Source organism: Danio rerio, chromosome 24 (genome assembly GCF_052040795.2).
Source record: "Danio rerio strain M-AB ecotype USA chromosome 24, GRCz13ab, whole genome shotgun sequence".
Lineage (NCBI taxonomy): Eukaryota > Metazoa > Chordata > Actinopteri > Cypriniformes > Danionidae > Danio > Danio rerio.
The window spans coordinates 15,433,646-15,449,158 of record NC_141044.1 but is presented as its reverse complement, the minus strand read 5'-3'; the positions used below and the strand labels follow the sequence as shown (position 1 = coordinate 15,449,158).

The following is a 15,513-nucleotide window of genomic DNA, read 5'->3' as shown; positions in this document are numbered from 1 at the left end:
ATGCCTTTTTGTTTTCTTAATTTGCTTAAAACTACACCTTTACACAGAGCAAAAGTCCAGCATCTTCACATTGGCTTTAGTCTTGACTAGTGCGGTTGAATGACATTTGTGCTGGGAGCACGGTGCAAATGTGGCGGCGCTATTGAAGCATGCTCAGGGTCTGCATGAGATATCCAGTGTACATATTCATGAAGTTATTAGAGGGGCTAACTGTAGTATTGATAACCTAGTAACCAACAGTAAACAAGTCAAGAGAGAGAGGGAGAGAGAGAATACCCTCATAATTTACTAATTATTAAGTAAAGATGTAATTCAGTAAACGAACATACAAAATTGCAACAGTAACAAGTTAATCTACATGATTACATTACTTGTTTTAGGTAATGGATTACTTTTTACCAAATTTTTTTATAACCAATCAATAAGCATATTAAGTCATCAAAATGGAAATCTAATACATTATTTACAAATAAACACAATTAAAAAAAGACTTGAATAAGGATAATTTTGCCAAAGGTCTATCTGGCAAAAAAAAAAAAAAAGTTTATTCGCTGCTTTAAATGAACAACAATTTTTTTTTACACATAAATTAGAAAATAGGGCTGATTGAGGAATTCTGAATATTTTACCACCATTGTGCTAAAATGTAATCAATTGAATAAACAAGAGGAACTAATAAATTAGGTAATTTTAGTATAATTACAAGTACTTAATGTTTTATTACATAATCCATAATCTGTTATTACCCATAACTGTTCCTAATAAATTAATAGCTATAACTTCTAAACTACATCATGATACTATTATTATACATTTACAGTTCATAAGATGGGAGGAAAAACAACTACACTAACTATAAACTATAACTAACATATCAAATCACAATAAAATGCTGATTATGGCTTATGTGTACATTATGATGTCACTTCTTGGCCTTGATTGCTTGCAGTAACGGGACCCACTTTGATTTCTGTGAGGTGGATGAGGTGTGCTGTTTTAGAGCTCCATGATTCTGTGGACCATCATATTCATCAGCTTCAGATGTAATTTCCATCTTCTGGATAATCAGCTTCAACAGGTTATGCTGTTTTTCCAGCATGCACGACATTTCTTTCAACCTGAAGAGAAAATCGTGTCACTTATCACTCCATATGGTCTGATGCCATTACTAGATAGATAGATAGATAGATAGATAGATAGATAGATAGATAGATAGATAGATAGATAGATAGATAGATAGATAGATAGATAGATAGATAGATAGATAGATAGATAGATAGATAGATAGATAGATAGATAGATAGATAGATAGATAGATAGATAGATAGATAGACTAATACTCCAACCACACATTGCAATGTAAATCTTTTGTTGATGGTGCATTATTTCTAACAAACACTAGAGGATGCTCTCACACAAGTCTGAAAATTACTTTATTCTCACTCATACATACATACTATATACATACTGTTTTTTAATTATATTTATAGCTATTGTTACATAATACTGTATTTTTCCTATTTGTAAAATAAAATTAAATATATAAACACACACACACACACACACACTTGAAGCCTGAAATATTAACAGTCCTGAATTATCACCCCCCTCTATCCCAAATTTGTTTTTTTCCAACACATTTCTACAATTTTAAACATAATTGTTTTAATAATTATTTTATTTTTTATGAATAGATTTCTTATATGCTTAACTTGGTTAATAAGGTTTACTAGGCACGTTAGGGTGGTGGCGCGGTGGCTCAGTGATTAGCACTGTCGCCTCACAGCCAAAAAGTCGCTGGTTCAAGCCCCAGTAGGGTCAGTTGGCATTTCTGTGTGGAGTTTGCTTGTTTTCCTTGTGTTCGCGTGGGTTTTCTCCGGGTACTTCCGTTTCCCTCACAGTCCAAAGACATGTGGTTTAGCTGAATTGAATAAGACATTAGTTCTGTAGACATACAGTAAAATACTGCTTAAGGAGGATAATAATATTGACCTTAAAATACACATTGCAAATACTTATAAGTACAAGTACAAAAGCTGTCACTGTGGTGGCACTTTTTTAAAAGCTTGTACCTACACTCTGAACCCAGCTTTAACCCAACTTTGAGTCAAATATGGATATTCCAACTGTTGCGTTAAAAGGTGTCATTCACATTTGGATATGAGTTTGTCCATATTTGACCACACTAAAAGTTGTTTAAAGTGTAAAGGCTCTATATTGGGCAGCTCTATATGTGTGTATGTCCTGGTCCTCCACATTGGGGGTTAAGCGTTGGGTTAATGACCCACCTTAGACACAAAATTAGATGTTATAAAACACCAACGTTGTGCAGCTAAATAAAAGCTCTATATTGGTACCCATCAAATAATGTATGTTATCTAAAATGTACAAAAGTGTACCTGTTTCAACATTTTTTATTTTTAAATAAAGTGTTTGAAAAAATAAACACAAATAAAACAAATAAAAAAACCATGAATAGCATCTTGTGAATGTGCACTAAAAACACATGTAGGGGCAGATCAAATAGAACATGTTTTTCCTTTTTAACAGAATACAGCTCCTATACTGTGGATGTGTATCTTTAAAGCTAAAGTCTTTAAAACTAAAGTTTAACACTTTTATATGTATGTTTTGACACTGTCTTTTCTCTCTCATTGATAATTTTGGAGTCATATTATTTCATCCTAGTTCTAATAACTGTTCAATGTCATTATTAATTATAAATAGAGACGTTTGTGGTGACGCGGTGGCGCAGTAGGTAGTGCTGTTGCCTCACAGCAAGAAGGTTACTGGTTCGAACCTCCGCTGAGTCAGTTGTCATTTCTGTGTGGAGTTTGCATGTTCTCCCCTTGTTTGCTTGGGTTTCCTCCGGGTGCTCCGGTTTCCCCACAAGTCCAAAGACATGCGGTACAGGTGAATTAGGTAAGCTAAATAGTCTGTTGTTTATGTTTGTAAATGAGTGTGTATAGTTGTTTTCCAGTGATGGGTTGACGCTGGAAGGGCATCCGCTGCGTAAAACATATGCTGGATAAGTTGGCGGTTCATTCCGCTGTGGCGCCCCCAGATTAATAAAGAACTTACAGTAGGTGAAAATGAATGAATGAATGAATGAATGAATGAGAGACGTTTGTCTTATCACAAATCAATTCACACTAGCATTTGATCAGTTTTCAATTTAACTTCTTTATGTTGGACTGTTAGCCATGAGTAAAGCTAAACTGATGTTGTGACTAAAGCTGAGGCTAAAAAAAAATGATTCTGCATCAATTCTGAGATTTTCAAAATGCATCACTATTCTCTAAAATCGATTCTGAGCTATGTTTGTACTCTAAGCTAGTTTTAATCTGTACACTTAAATGCTCATAAGTAAGAGTGTGTTTGGCGAGTTGGCTTTTATGTCAATCATTTTGATGTCACACATTTTAATGAATGTATTACTGATTATTATTTCAGGTTCAAGTGGTATTAGTAAAAAATTATTTGCTCAGAATCGATTTGAGAGAAAATAGCCTTTTGAAAACCTCAATCAATGCAGAATCAATTTTCTCAAATTATCATTTTTTTTTTTTTTGCCACAGTTCTTGTTGTCACCTGTTCTTCTGCTTGTGCAGCTCTCTCTCCAAAAGCCCTTCCTTCCGTGAGCAAAGGTTTAGACGAGTTCGAACTGTGTTCTGAATCTCACCATGCACCAAGGCCTCCAGAAGCACTTTCTGTAAGTCAATAGCAATGTAAAACACTTAAATTACTCAGATGTATTTTATGTGAATTGAAGAGGAAGAATAGCTTTGCAGACTTTTATCAACAGTCTATGTATGGCCAGAGTATATTTTCTATTCATCTCTCCAAATGCACGTTTTAAAATGTCCCTGTTGGCTTAGGTTTTCCTATATGGATGTCATCTTCTGTGCTCAACAAAAAATATTAAGAGTAAAGACAAGTAAAAATTCATTTTGGGCTGCATGGTGGCGCAGTGGGTAGCAATTTTGCCTCACAGCAAGAAGGTCGTTGGTTTGAGCCTCGGCTAGGTCAGTCAGCATTTCTGTGTGGAGTTTGTATGTTCTCCTAGTGTTGGCGTGAGTTTCCTCGGGGTGCTCTATTTTCCCCTACAAGTCCAAAAACGTGTGGTAAAGGGGAATTGGGCTAAATAGACCGTAGTGCATGTGTGTGAATAAGTATGATGGATATTTTCCAGAGTTGGGTTGCAGCTGGAAGGGCATCTGCTGCATAAAACATATTCTCAATAAGTTGGAGGTTCATTCTGCTGTGGTGACACCAGATTAATAAAGGGACTAAGCCGAAAAGAAAATGAATGAATGAATGAATGAATGAATGAATGAATGAATGAAAGCTAATTTCATTTTTGGGTAAACTTTTTACTAAAATTTAATTGCTTTAATAATTGCAATCTCTTGACGAATTTTCAATGACAGTATAAAATAAATACTAGAGGTGACTCTTTGATTGGTGGAATTTTCTTTACAGTAAATATACACACATTTTTTTCCATTAAACATTATTTAAATAATTTAATTTATGTGAGGAAAAAATAAATAGATAATTAGCTAAATGACTTCGGAGCTCACAACAGCTTAACATTTGATACGTTAATGTTGAAAATTAATTTCTCAAGCAAGACATTGTATGGTGTTTTATTTCCAGAATGAGACTGGTGGGCTCCATGACATATGCTTATAGACAAACCTTGCATTTATTGGGATAGACGACGGTAGAGGGTTTGTCCACTCGCTTCAGGAACCAGTAAGGTAGTTTCTCCTCAAGGGCAGTGTGAAGATCTATCTGCAAAACAGAGCCTGATTGTTAATTGTGATGTACTAAATGTCATGATTTTATAAAATTTGACAAAAATCTGCAAACTCTACTGAGTACAAGATAAGACAGTGATGTTTAATTGATGTTTTACACATTGTTGAGTGAATTTAATTACAAAGTAACTAGTTAGTGTACTTAATGGCCCATTTTCACTGAGTGGTACAGTACGGTACGGTTCAGTATGTTTTTATGGCCATTTCCACTGTCAAATGATACCAAAAAGCGAACCGTACGCTACCACTCTTTGGGTACCTTTTCAGAAGGGTACCTAGCACAACAAAAGGGCACCAAAAGGCAGAGCAAGACGTGCAGCTGAACGCTATTGGTTTACATTTTTAAGTACACAGCCAAGACATTACACTGTAATAATATATACATATTATAACGAGTCATGGTCGACCAGAGCTTTAACAAACCTTGTCGTCATCTTGATGAACAGCCACAAAGCCAAGAAAAAGAGCAGAATCTACCCTGTGCCCCCGTGTTTACAAGGCAGTCTAAAGCACAAGCAGTTTCAATTTCTCGCTTATGCGAGCCACCCATCTAAATTTAAAATAACAAACTTCTTAAGCTGATGATAATAACATGCGTATGATTATTGATGTGCTTCTAACAGCTGAACCTTTCAGAAATGGATACACGTAAGAGTAAAGCATGCAACAACTATTATCATCATCTTTTGGACTTTTATGAACTTGTATTTACTTTCTAAGAAGAGGTTACATGTGCTGGTAAAGATTAAAGATACAGATGAGAGGTTTGCATTGACTGTAGGCTATTTGTTGCATGTTTTTTTTTAACCCAAATAAGGACTAAATGTATGCTGTGTGTTTTTTTTTTTTTTTTTTAATTAGTAACATTTAGGATACTGTAATTGTATGCATGTGTTAATATTTGTTGCATATATTTATTTTATATAACAGCAGATGTTACAGTAGGCTATTTTGCCCTAGAAAGTTCATAGAAAGGTTAGTAATGAACATTTATATACAAGAATTTATCTATTTAAAACATCTGTTTTGTGAGAAGTACCTCTCATATGATATGTGAATGACTCGTACAGCTTTACTTTGACATTTCCTCAAGCGAGAATGACATAGAGTGAAACTGTCATATACCATGCCCACCGAAATGGTACTATAGTTTAATAAAAGTGACTCGTACCGACCCATACAATATCGTACTGTACCACTCGGTGGAAATACGCCATAAAGTAGAGATCTGCGCGGGACTAAATTTTTAATCCCACTCCCACCCGCTCCCACCAGGTTTTAGCTCGAATCCCACCGCTCCCGCTTATATTCAGCTTTTGTTGTCCCACTGTCCGACCCGCCCCGTTTTCCACCCGCCGCCCCATTCCCGCTAACAAGCTGGGGGAGAACAACACTGAAAACCACCCAGCTATACTGAGTCCAGACAACCTATAACAAGCAAGTGACACACACACACATAGGCATCACGCTCTTTTTTTCTCTCTCTTTCTCTTTCTCTTTCTCTCTCTCTCACACACACACACACACGCACATACACGCACAGACACACACAGCAACAAACAAGCTAAACGTAGCATCGCTGTCTCATTCATGCATGCTTGCTCTTTTGGGAGTCGGGAGCGATATTGCGCCTGCTTCCGTCCAAAATTAAACCAGTTACATACCACTCCCGCGCTTTATTCGGAAATTTATTCCCTCGGCGCAGAAATCTTTATGGGTCCCGCAGCTCCCGCGGTAATGCAGACCTCTACAATAAAGTACTTGCTGCAAATAAATGCTGTGTAATAAATAAAGTCATAGGGCCCTATCCTACACCCGTCGCAATAAGGCAGAAGACATGTTTCCAAAACGTGTTGCTAGTTTCAGACCAATGCAACACTAATTTACTGTTTTCCGCCACATTGTTTTAATAGCAAATCTATTTGCTCCACTTTTTATACTCATGGGTGTTCTGGTCTGGAAAAGAGGTGTATTAAGGCGCATTGTTGGCATGCTGATATTTTGAGGAACTAAAATAGACTGCGCAATAGACCAGCTGAGAGCAGGTCTAAAGTCCAGCGCAGAGCGCGTTAGTTGTGCGCCTCGCTTAAACATTGCTTAAAACACAGAGCAACAATACACATATGTGTATACACAATAAACAATGTACAGCAGTCCACAAATATCTTTACAAATAAAAAAAATTAAAGGATTAAAATGTTACAAAAATGATTATTTTATTATGTTGATTAAATTATTAGATTATTATCAACATAAATATAAAAACCACTGTCTCCATGCCTTCTTCACCTCGAGGGCTTTTTTTCAGTTTATTCACAAAAATTTGCTTTTGTATAATTATCATCAGTATTTTTTATTAAATGCATATTTATATTTGTTTTATTAAAAACAAGCTTAGATTTGTCCACCTGTCAGGTTTTGTACCATATGGGGCATAGCATGTGTGTTTAGATATAACTCATTTGTTGTTCATTTATTTGTTTGCTGGAAATTAGAACTAAATTTAGAAAGTTTTGAAACTAATCAATGTGCTTAACAAAGAAATTAATTATGTTGGGTAATGGATATCTTCAGTGGAGTGCATACAACACTGTTTCCTTATCCACTAAAAAGGGAGAAAGTGAAAGTAAAGGACAAATGGAGGAGGATTATCTTCTTGCTGCAGATGCTGTTTAACAGTTTTCTCGCTAGTGAAGTGCTTAGTTTTTCCACTTACAAAATCCACCATGTAAATAGCAAATGTGCCATGGCACGATGCAACTGATTGGTTTATTCTCAAAACACTCCTATAGCTCATTAAGAGAATAAGCTCAACCCTGTTAGATCATGCGCTGCGGCGCAGAGCCTATTATCCCATCCTAAAAATTGCAAAAGTGGATTCGAACACGCCCTTAATGCTTTTGCACCCTGCGCTTCAAACTTTGTGCCTAGACTGTTACAATAGAGCCCATGGAGGTTTGAATCATATTAGACTGCATGAATGATTATGTTAAGCATTTAAATCATTCTAAAAAACAAACAAAAAAAAGCAAAAAATTACTGAAAATTCACAATCCAGTCTACTCACCTGCATAGCAATCCTTTTCAGCTCTGCGTTTCTCTGTACCTCTGCAATGTCTCCTACAGCCAAACCAATCTGCAACATTATTTAGACAAATAAGCTAATTTGTCCTAACAATCTGCAGCTGTTAATAACAATAAGTGTTAATTGCTGTACCATTAGGTTCATGAGAAGAATGGGCATGAGAAGAACAAAAAACACAAAAACGAAATAAGTGATGGCTGGGAAAGCCATGTGGCCTTCTTCATAGGAGTTAAGAAATGTGCTTTGGTAGTTTAGCTCTCCTACTGTCATCACAAACGTTTGCGCTAACGCTAGGCTGATGGAACTGAACTCAGGCTGTTGAAAAGAAGCAAACAGCAAACATTATTATCAAACCACAATGACTTACCAAGATGTGTCTGTCATGCTGGGATGATATGATCTCTCTTTTTGGACTTACCCTGTGGAGCATCAGAGCGTAGAAAGCCAAGCCGAAAGCCAGCAAAAGGAAGACAAAAAGAACCATGATGCACACCAGGGTCCGTACGATTCCATTAAACATCACCACGTAAATCCCAATCCGCTCAAATCTGTCATGTGGAAACAGCATTTGTGAGTTCATTTCTTGAGTGTTTTGAAAAAAAAATCTGACTTAGTTACATTTATTCCACCAGCAAGTTTGTTTTAGAGCATAAATGACACAGGCTTCTCCCAAAAGATAATGAGACAATGTACAAGTGGCACCATTGTGGAAAAAAAGTTCTCAGTTTTTATTTACATTTGAAAAAAAAAAATGGCTTGTCCAAAATTACATGTACATTTTACAAACTGTCACAATCTATTGGAAAATCAAAAGTTCCCCAGCGGGAGGGGAGCTTCAATGCCATGTGGAAACCTCCACTATGGGGTTTTCGTCAGAAACCAATCATCTGAAAGAGTAATTGAACAGGCCAATGAGTTGGCAGCGTCAGCGTGCACAGCTGGCAGCATTTACAATCAATGTTGTACAAAGATGCCCGCTGTGCATTGCAGTCACCTTATCGCTGTCAGAGCCAAATGTGCAACTGAGAGAGTCTTTTGGGTTCCACCAAAAAAACCTTCTTCGGTAGAGAGAGAGAGAAGTGAGAGAGAGAGAGAGAGAGAGAGAGAGAGAAAGAAAGCTGCTGTTTCTCCCGGGTTGGGGTTAGGGTTAGAACCTGCAGCTGCGGGTCCGTGGAAAGGAACCCAATTGCATTGGCATATCAAATGATCCTGTCATTGTCTGACGATGATCCGGATCTGCTCCCTCCCTCCCGGGTGGTGAGCGAGGCATTGGATCTAGATGTGGACATGATCGCCGTGCTTTCCCGGGCTGCTTTCACTATTGATGATGAAGCAGCCAGAAGGTACGAGGTGATTCCCAGAAGGAGCAAGCCATTGCAGTCAATTTATGTCTTTCTCTTTCTCCGATGGAGGGCCAGGCACTTCAACATCAGATGGAGGCCAGTGGCCAGCAAATTTTTAATAAAAGAGCATTCTTCCCCTTCACCGAATGTGTCAGCTGGAACACTGCCAGTCTGGCACGATATGTATTCTAGCTCGAGGGATCGGTGCACCTTGCCAGTGGCTTTGAGTGTGTTGGTGGATGACGCCACCACTGGTACGTCAGCAATCATTTCTATGATGCTACTTGCGCGAGCTCTGCCAGCCTGGTTAGCGTTGGCTAGCCCATCACAGTGGCACATTGGCATGATCAGACTCAGCTAAGTGATTCGATTCCCCAAACAGCCTCCCAATTTCACAGGCATGTATTTTACCAGGGTCAGCCCTGCTTCCGGTCCTGTCTAGTGAGAGGAGAGTGCTGTTCTCCTGGGAAAGGTTGCAATCGAGCCGGTCCCTTCAGCCAAGATGAAGAGCAGGGTTTTTTAGCCTGTACTTCATCATACCCAAAAAGAGCGCTGGGCTACGGCCAATCCTAGATCAGTGTGTTTTGAACCACTGTCTGCAGAGGCTGCCGTTCAAAATGATCACACAGAAGCGCATCCCTCAGTGTGTCCATTCGTCCTGCTGATTGGTTTACAGCAAAACCCTGAAGGATGTGTACTTTTATTCTTCCTTCTCTGTCTCCACAGGTTTTCTCCAAGCTCGCGGAGGATGCCCTGGTGCCCCTTCAGCTTGTGGGCATCTGCAAACACAACTATCTCGAAGATTGGCTGATTTTAGCTCACTCGCAATATCAGTAAATTATGCACAGGGACAGGATGCTTAAGCACCTCAGCCTGTTGGGGTTTCAGGTCAACCGAGACAAATGCAAGCTCGCCCCCATGTAGAGCATCTCTTTGCTCGGGTTGTAGCTGGACTCGATCACCATGATGGTGTGCCTCTCCTGAGTCTAAGGGAACTGTCTAAGTGAGTTCGACACAAAAACAGTGGTTTATCTGAAATTATTTCAGAGACTCCTGGGGCCTATAGCATCCGCAGCCGCGGTGACGCTGCTCGGATTGCTCCATATAAGACCACTTCATTACTGCCTTCCCAATCAAGTCCCCAGACTCTACTCTGTGTCGCTCTGCCCTCAGCCCCTAGACAGAGCCTGCGTTCCTCTAAGGCAATCATCCGAGGAAACGTATTCGGGAAGAATAGAGGCTCCACCCTCCAGTCTGTCCAGCTGATACGGGCATGCTTCGGGAAAGCCATCAGAACTGGACATCATAACTCGCCCTCCTCACAATGGCCCCTCCCTGACAGATGCCTTTAAGAGAGGACCTTTTCTCTCAGGAACAGGGCACCATCTGGCACCCTCGCCCAAATCTCTGGAACCTCCAAATGTGGTCCATAGATGGAGCAAGGAAGACTGACGTGACCTACCGATTGCGGTGGTTAACACCATCGCTCAGTCTAGAGCAGTCTTTACAAGGCATGCCTATGCACTAAAGTGGAGTCTTATTATTGAGTGGTGGGCTTCCCTCCGAGAAGACCCCCAAACTTGCTAGATCAGCATTGTGCTTTCTCTCCTTCACGATTGGCTGGAGCGAAGGCTGTCGTACTCCATCTCCCCCGCTTATCAGAGCCAGGGTGAGCTGTGTCCCCAAGGAGTGAGAGCGCACTCGTTAGATTTCACAATCTGCAAGTGGAGCCGATTTCCTCACCTGTGCTGGTAAACTCTGGTGAATGAGAGAATTCAGTTTGGTGTTTTAACACGCTTGCGGCGCCTTTCTCTTACAGAGATACGTGCGCTTTTTTCACTCTGTCTAGTTGAGTTCCCCATTTGGCGAACCCTACGGAGTTACTTTCTTTGCCACAGCGGTTACCCCTTAGCTGTAAGCTGTTCAGACTCTCTGTTCAGCTAGAAAAGGACTCTGCGATGCACTACAGGCATCTTTATGCAACATCAATTGTAACTGCGGTCAGCTGTGCACACTGACGCCTCAAACTCATTGGCATTTCACTGGCCCGTTTTATTACTCCTTCAGATGATTGCTATCTGACAAAATCCCCGTAGCTTTGAAGTCCCCCCCCCCCCCTCGAAGTATAAGGGTTACTTAGTAACCGTTTTGTTCTATACCGTCTAAATTAGTCCAAGGTGTTCTAAAGCAGTATTTCTCAACCATGTTCCAGGAGGACCACCAACACTGCATATTTTAGATGTCCCATTTGTCTTTCACACCCATTACAGGTCTTCAGTCTGTGCTAATCAGCTGATGATCTAAAACAGGTGTGCTTGGTTAAGGAGACATGGAAAATGAGCAGAGCTGGTGGTCCTCCAGGAACATGGTTGAGAAACATTTTAAAGCACCCTAATAACCCTAATTCATTGGGAACAGTTATTTTAAATAACTGAACAGGTGAAAAAAGGTCTCAACCCAAAAGAACAGCCAGTAGACCAGCGAACCTAATCATAATTAATGGCACCATGAAAAAGGAGCGATACATTAAAAATTCAACAACAAACAAAACACAACAACAGCAACATAAGGCAGTCTGCAGAGAAACTTGGCCTTGGTCACAAGTGGACATTTCAGCACAATTAGAACAGCAAAAGTGGAGAAGAATAGTTACAAGACAAAAACATTAATATTTCGCAGTGGCCCAGCCACAATCCTGACCTAGAACAAATTATGAATTTGTGGAGGAGCTAAGTGATGGCAAGGAGACTTCAATCTGAAAGAGTTCATTGTTAAAGATTAAGAAAAGATTTGGTCATCTAATGATTACATTATGATTTCAATTCCGAGTTTTGCTTTCTACAAATAAACATTAAATAAACAACTATTACTGTATTAATATATGTTGTGTCTTTTTAAATATATTATATGCTCACCTCTGAAAGTAAAGCAGAAAGCCAATCCATGAAGTCAGAATAGCATAAGCTCCAGCTTCCCATTGCCATGTGGCCTCCACACTGCAGCACATGGGTACAACAAAAACCAAAGCGCTAATAGCTGCACTCCAGTCCGCAGGGTTTGAGAAATCTGTGAAGTAATTTACTCGCTGTAAAGTGAAAGACGTGAGGGGTTAAAAGCTGTAAAATCACCTTTTCTACAGTTTGGAAATATTGTTAATATTTAAATGTTTTTTTTTATTGAATTTAGTTTAAATCTTTATGTTTTAAATATGAATTTTCACCAGTGTTAAGTGATTCTTCAAAAATCTTTTTATTATGATCATCTGCTGATCAATAAACATTTTAATTCTTTATTATTATTATTATTATTATTATTAATATCACCATCATCATCATAATCAGTATAGAAAACAGTTCAGCTTCATAATATTGTGGAAACTGATTATCAAACATTTAAAAACATGTCACTGATTAAATAAATGCAGCCCTGGTGAAAAGGAGAGGCGTCTTCAAAACAATTTTTAAAATTCCAAATCTCAAAGTTTAGAGCAGTAGTGTGTTTTCCAAACATAGCAAAAATTTGCATACTATCACCAGTGTGATGTTTATGTATTTCTGTGATGATGACAATAGACTCGCATGCTGGAGGAAACATAACTCTTTATTATTCACTTGCACACTAACTTCCTTACATGCGCCACCTGCATGTGACGTCAACTCACGTGACTTCACAGGTCACATCCAAATGCATATGTTACAACCAGAGGCACAAAACACAGCATGCAAAATCTGAGCGTGTGTTTTTCTAAGTAAATCATTTGGCTGTATGGTTTAGAGGGAATCCCCACAGCAGAGGCATGAGCATTTAATGTGCATTATGACATTTATAGTTAGTGACTGTTTGATTGCTCTGTGCTGAGAGATTCTAGTTGCAGTAAGAGAGGAATTAATAGTGAATGCATTATAGAAAGTGATGACATGACTGTTACAGTACCTGCTGAGCCAACTGTACCACCTCTTTGCAAATCGAATACACATTCATGACGATCACCATGATTATACACACGGAGATTAAATATTGTTGCTGGATGGGGAAAAAGCAAGAGAGATGGAAAGAGAAAAAAAACATTATCGTAAAAATTATTCACATTTTCATGCTTCTGACTTCATTCATAATCAAACTAGCTTCTTCTACTAAGTTACAAATGTCTGTTATGGTGCATGTACAGTCCCTCAAATTCAAGAAAAATGCATAATATAGATGTCACAATGAGTATTCTGTGCCATTGCTCCAGAGATAAATAGTAATATGCGTTCAAGATTAGACTGTACTTAATTTCATGGGGATTATAACCTTGGAGCTGATGAATTAGTGGGAAGTTGATGAATGCCATTCAGCTCATAATGACACTTGCTGAATTAAGTAATAGGACGTGTGCAAGGTTATATGGAAGTGAATGCAAATGTGAGGATGGATATGCCTGTGGTTATGAATGGTAGTTTGAATAAATGGCTTGTCAAAGCATAACAAATTAGGCTAATTTGACAATAAGAACCGTGGATCCTTTTGACCCTCCGTATAATTAAGTCTGAGATGGCACATACAGTAAAAAAAAAAAAAAAAAAAAAAAAAACTGGTTGCATCTTGTGTCATCATGTTGTTGTTGTTTTTTTGGTTGTTTAGATGTCTTTAGTCTGTGTTGCATTCATATTTCATTCAAACTGCACCAGAGATTTTTTGAAACAAACAAACCCCTTTTTTAGTGATTCCGATCTGCTTGTTTGGATGGCATTTGTATTTTCACTAGTTAAATAAACTGTACTGAACAATCACATCAGTTTTTTTTTTTTCATTTAAATACCCATGTCTAGTGTGAACACACTCTTAAAGGTGCCATAGAATGAAAATCTACATATAGGCATAGCTCACAGGTGTCAAACTCAGTTCCTGGAGGGCCACAGCTCTGCATAGTGTAGTTTCAACCCTAGTTAAATAAACCTGATCAATCTGAGTCCTTCAGGCTTGTTTGAAACCTACAGGTAAGTGTGTTGAAGCAGGGTTGCAACTATACTGTGCAGGGCTGTAGCTTTCCATGAACTGAGTTTGACTTGATAGATGAATTATACGGGATAGATGAATTATACATTTCTTCAGTGTCAGACAAAAGGGGCCCAATCATACAGTCAGCGCAATAAGGCACAAGACTTGTTTCCACAATTTGTTGCTATTTTAAGACCAACGCAACAGCAATTTTCCTGTTTCCCACCACGTTGTTTAAATAGCAAATCCATTTGCAACACTTTGTGGACTCATGGGTGTTTCGGTCCAGAAAAGAGGTGTGTTAAGGCGTATTGTTGGCGCGTTGCTATTTTGAGAAACTAAAATAGACTGTTCAATAGACCAGTGTCCAGTGCAGAATGCGTTAGCTGTGCGCCTCGCTTACACATTACTTAATACACACCGGATGTAGAGCAATACACAAATATCTTTACTTATAAAAATAAATAAATATTAAAATATTTAAAAAGCAATTACTTTCTACATAAATATAAAAACCACTGCCTCCATGCCTTCTTCATGTCAGGGTTTTTTTTTTTTTTTAATGCAAGGCAATTTGTTTTGGTATAATGCTTTTATCATTAGTATATTCATATTTATATTTGTTTTATTAAAAACAAGCTTAGATTTGTCCACCTGTCAGGTTTTGGACCGTACTGGGAATAGCATGTGTGTTTTCATATACATTAAATCTACAAAACCTACAAAACATCCGTTTGTACATTTTGTTGGGAACACTTGTGAAAGCATTAGTATTCCTGACCCTTCCGAATAAGGTAAAATCAGAGCTTTTAATTCTAGGGCCAAATCCTAGAGTTACCTATATGGGTTTGTAAACATTTAAATGGAAAAATTTGCACTTACCTGAGCCACATACTTTCAACTGAAACAAATGAAATATATATTATCGATGCATTCTTTGGCACATTTAAGTAATGGACACTATTTAGAAAAAATCTGCCATTTACAGATACGTTATGCTATTTGAAACCTTATGTTGTATATGACATAATTTCATGTGTTGACGAGTGTATCGGTGACAAGTACGTGAAAAGTATGTGAAAGTAAATAATGCTAGCTGAATTCAAATAGAACAAACAGCTCGAGAAGGAAAGAAGATAATAAAATAAGTTGTAAACAAATTATAATGTCTATGTTTTGTTTTAAGGTGGCATTTCAAATTACTGGACTTTAGATGCTATATCAAATATTTACATATATGCAGGAACAAAATCAGAACCTTTTACCCAATAATCCTGGGCAA

At 38.3% G+C, this 15,513-nt stretch overlaps 1 protein-coding gene across 12 annotated transcripts in view; it reads right to left on the bottom strand.

Annotated features, from left to right (window-relative positions):
* Positions 1 to 267: 267 nt before the first annotated feature.
* The window catches only part of trpa1b (transient receptor potential cation channel, subfamily A, member 1b), a 347,938-nt gene continuing 332,692 nt past the window's right edge, over positions 268 to 15,513 (bottom strand). For 11 of the 12 annotated variants that reach the window (XR_015524386.1, XR_015524387.1, XR_015524388.1 and 8 more), the window contains 8 exons: positions 13,185 to 13,274; positions 12,167 to 12,336; positions 8,327 to 8,456; positions 8,041 to 8,223; positions 7,891 to 7,959; positions 4,702 to 4,797; positions 3,592 to 3,710; positions 497 to 1,118 (listed from right to left, as the gene is read on the bottom strand). Coding sequence is in view for 8 of the 12 variants with exons in the window: in XM_087308524.1 (XP_087164650.1) it covers positions 923 to 1,118; positions 3,592 to 3,710; positions 4,702 to 4,797; positions 7,891 to 7,959; positions 8,041 to 8,223; positions 8,327 to 8,456; positions 12,167 to 12,336; positions 13,185 to 13,274 (1,053 nt within the window). In the remaining 4 variants the exon portion in view is untranslated. 12 annotated transcript variants of the gene reach the window in all.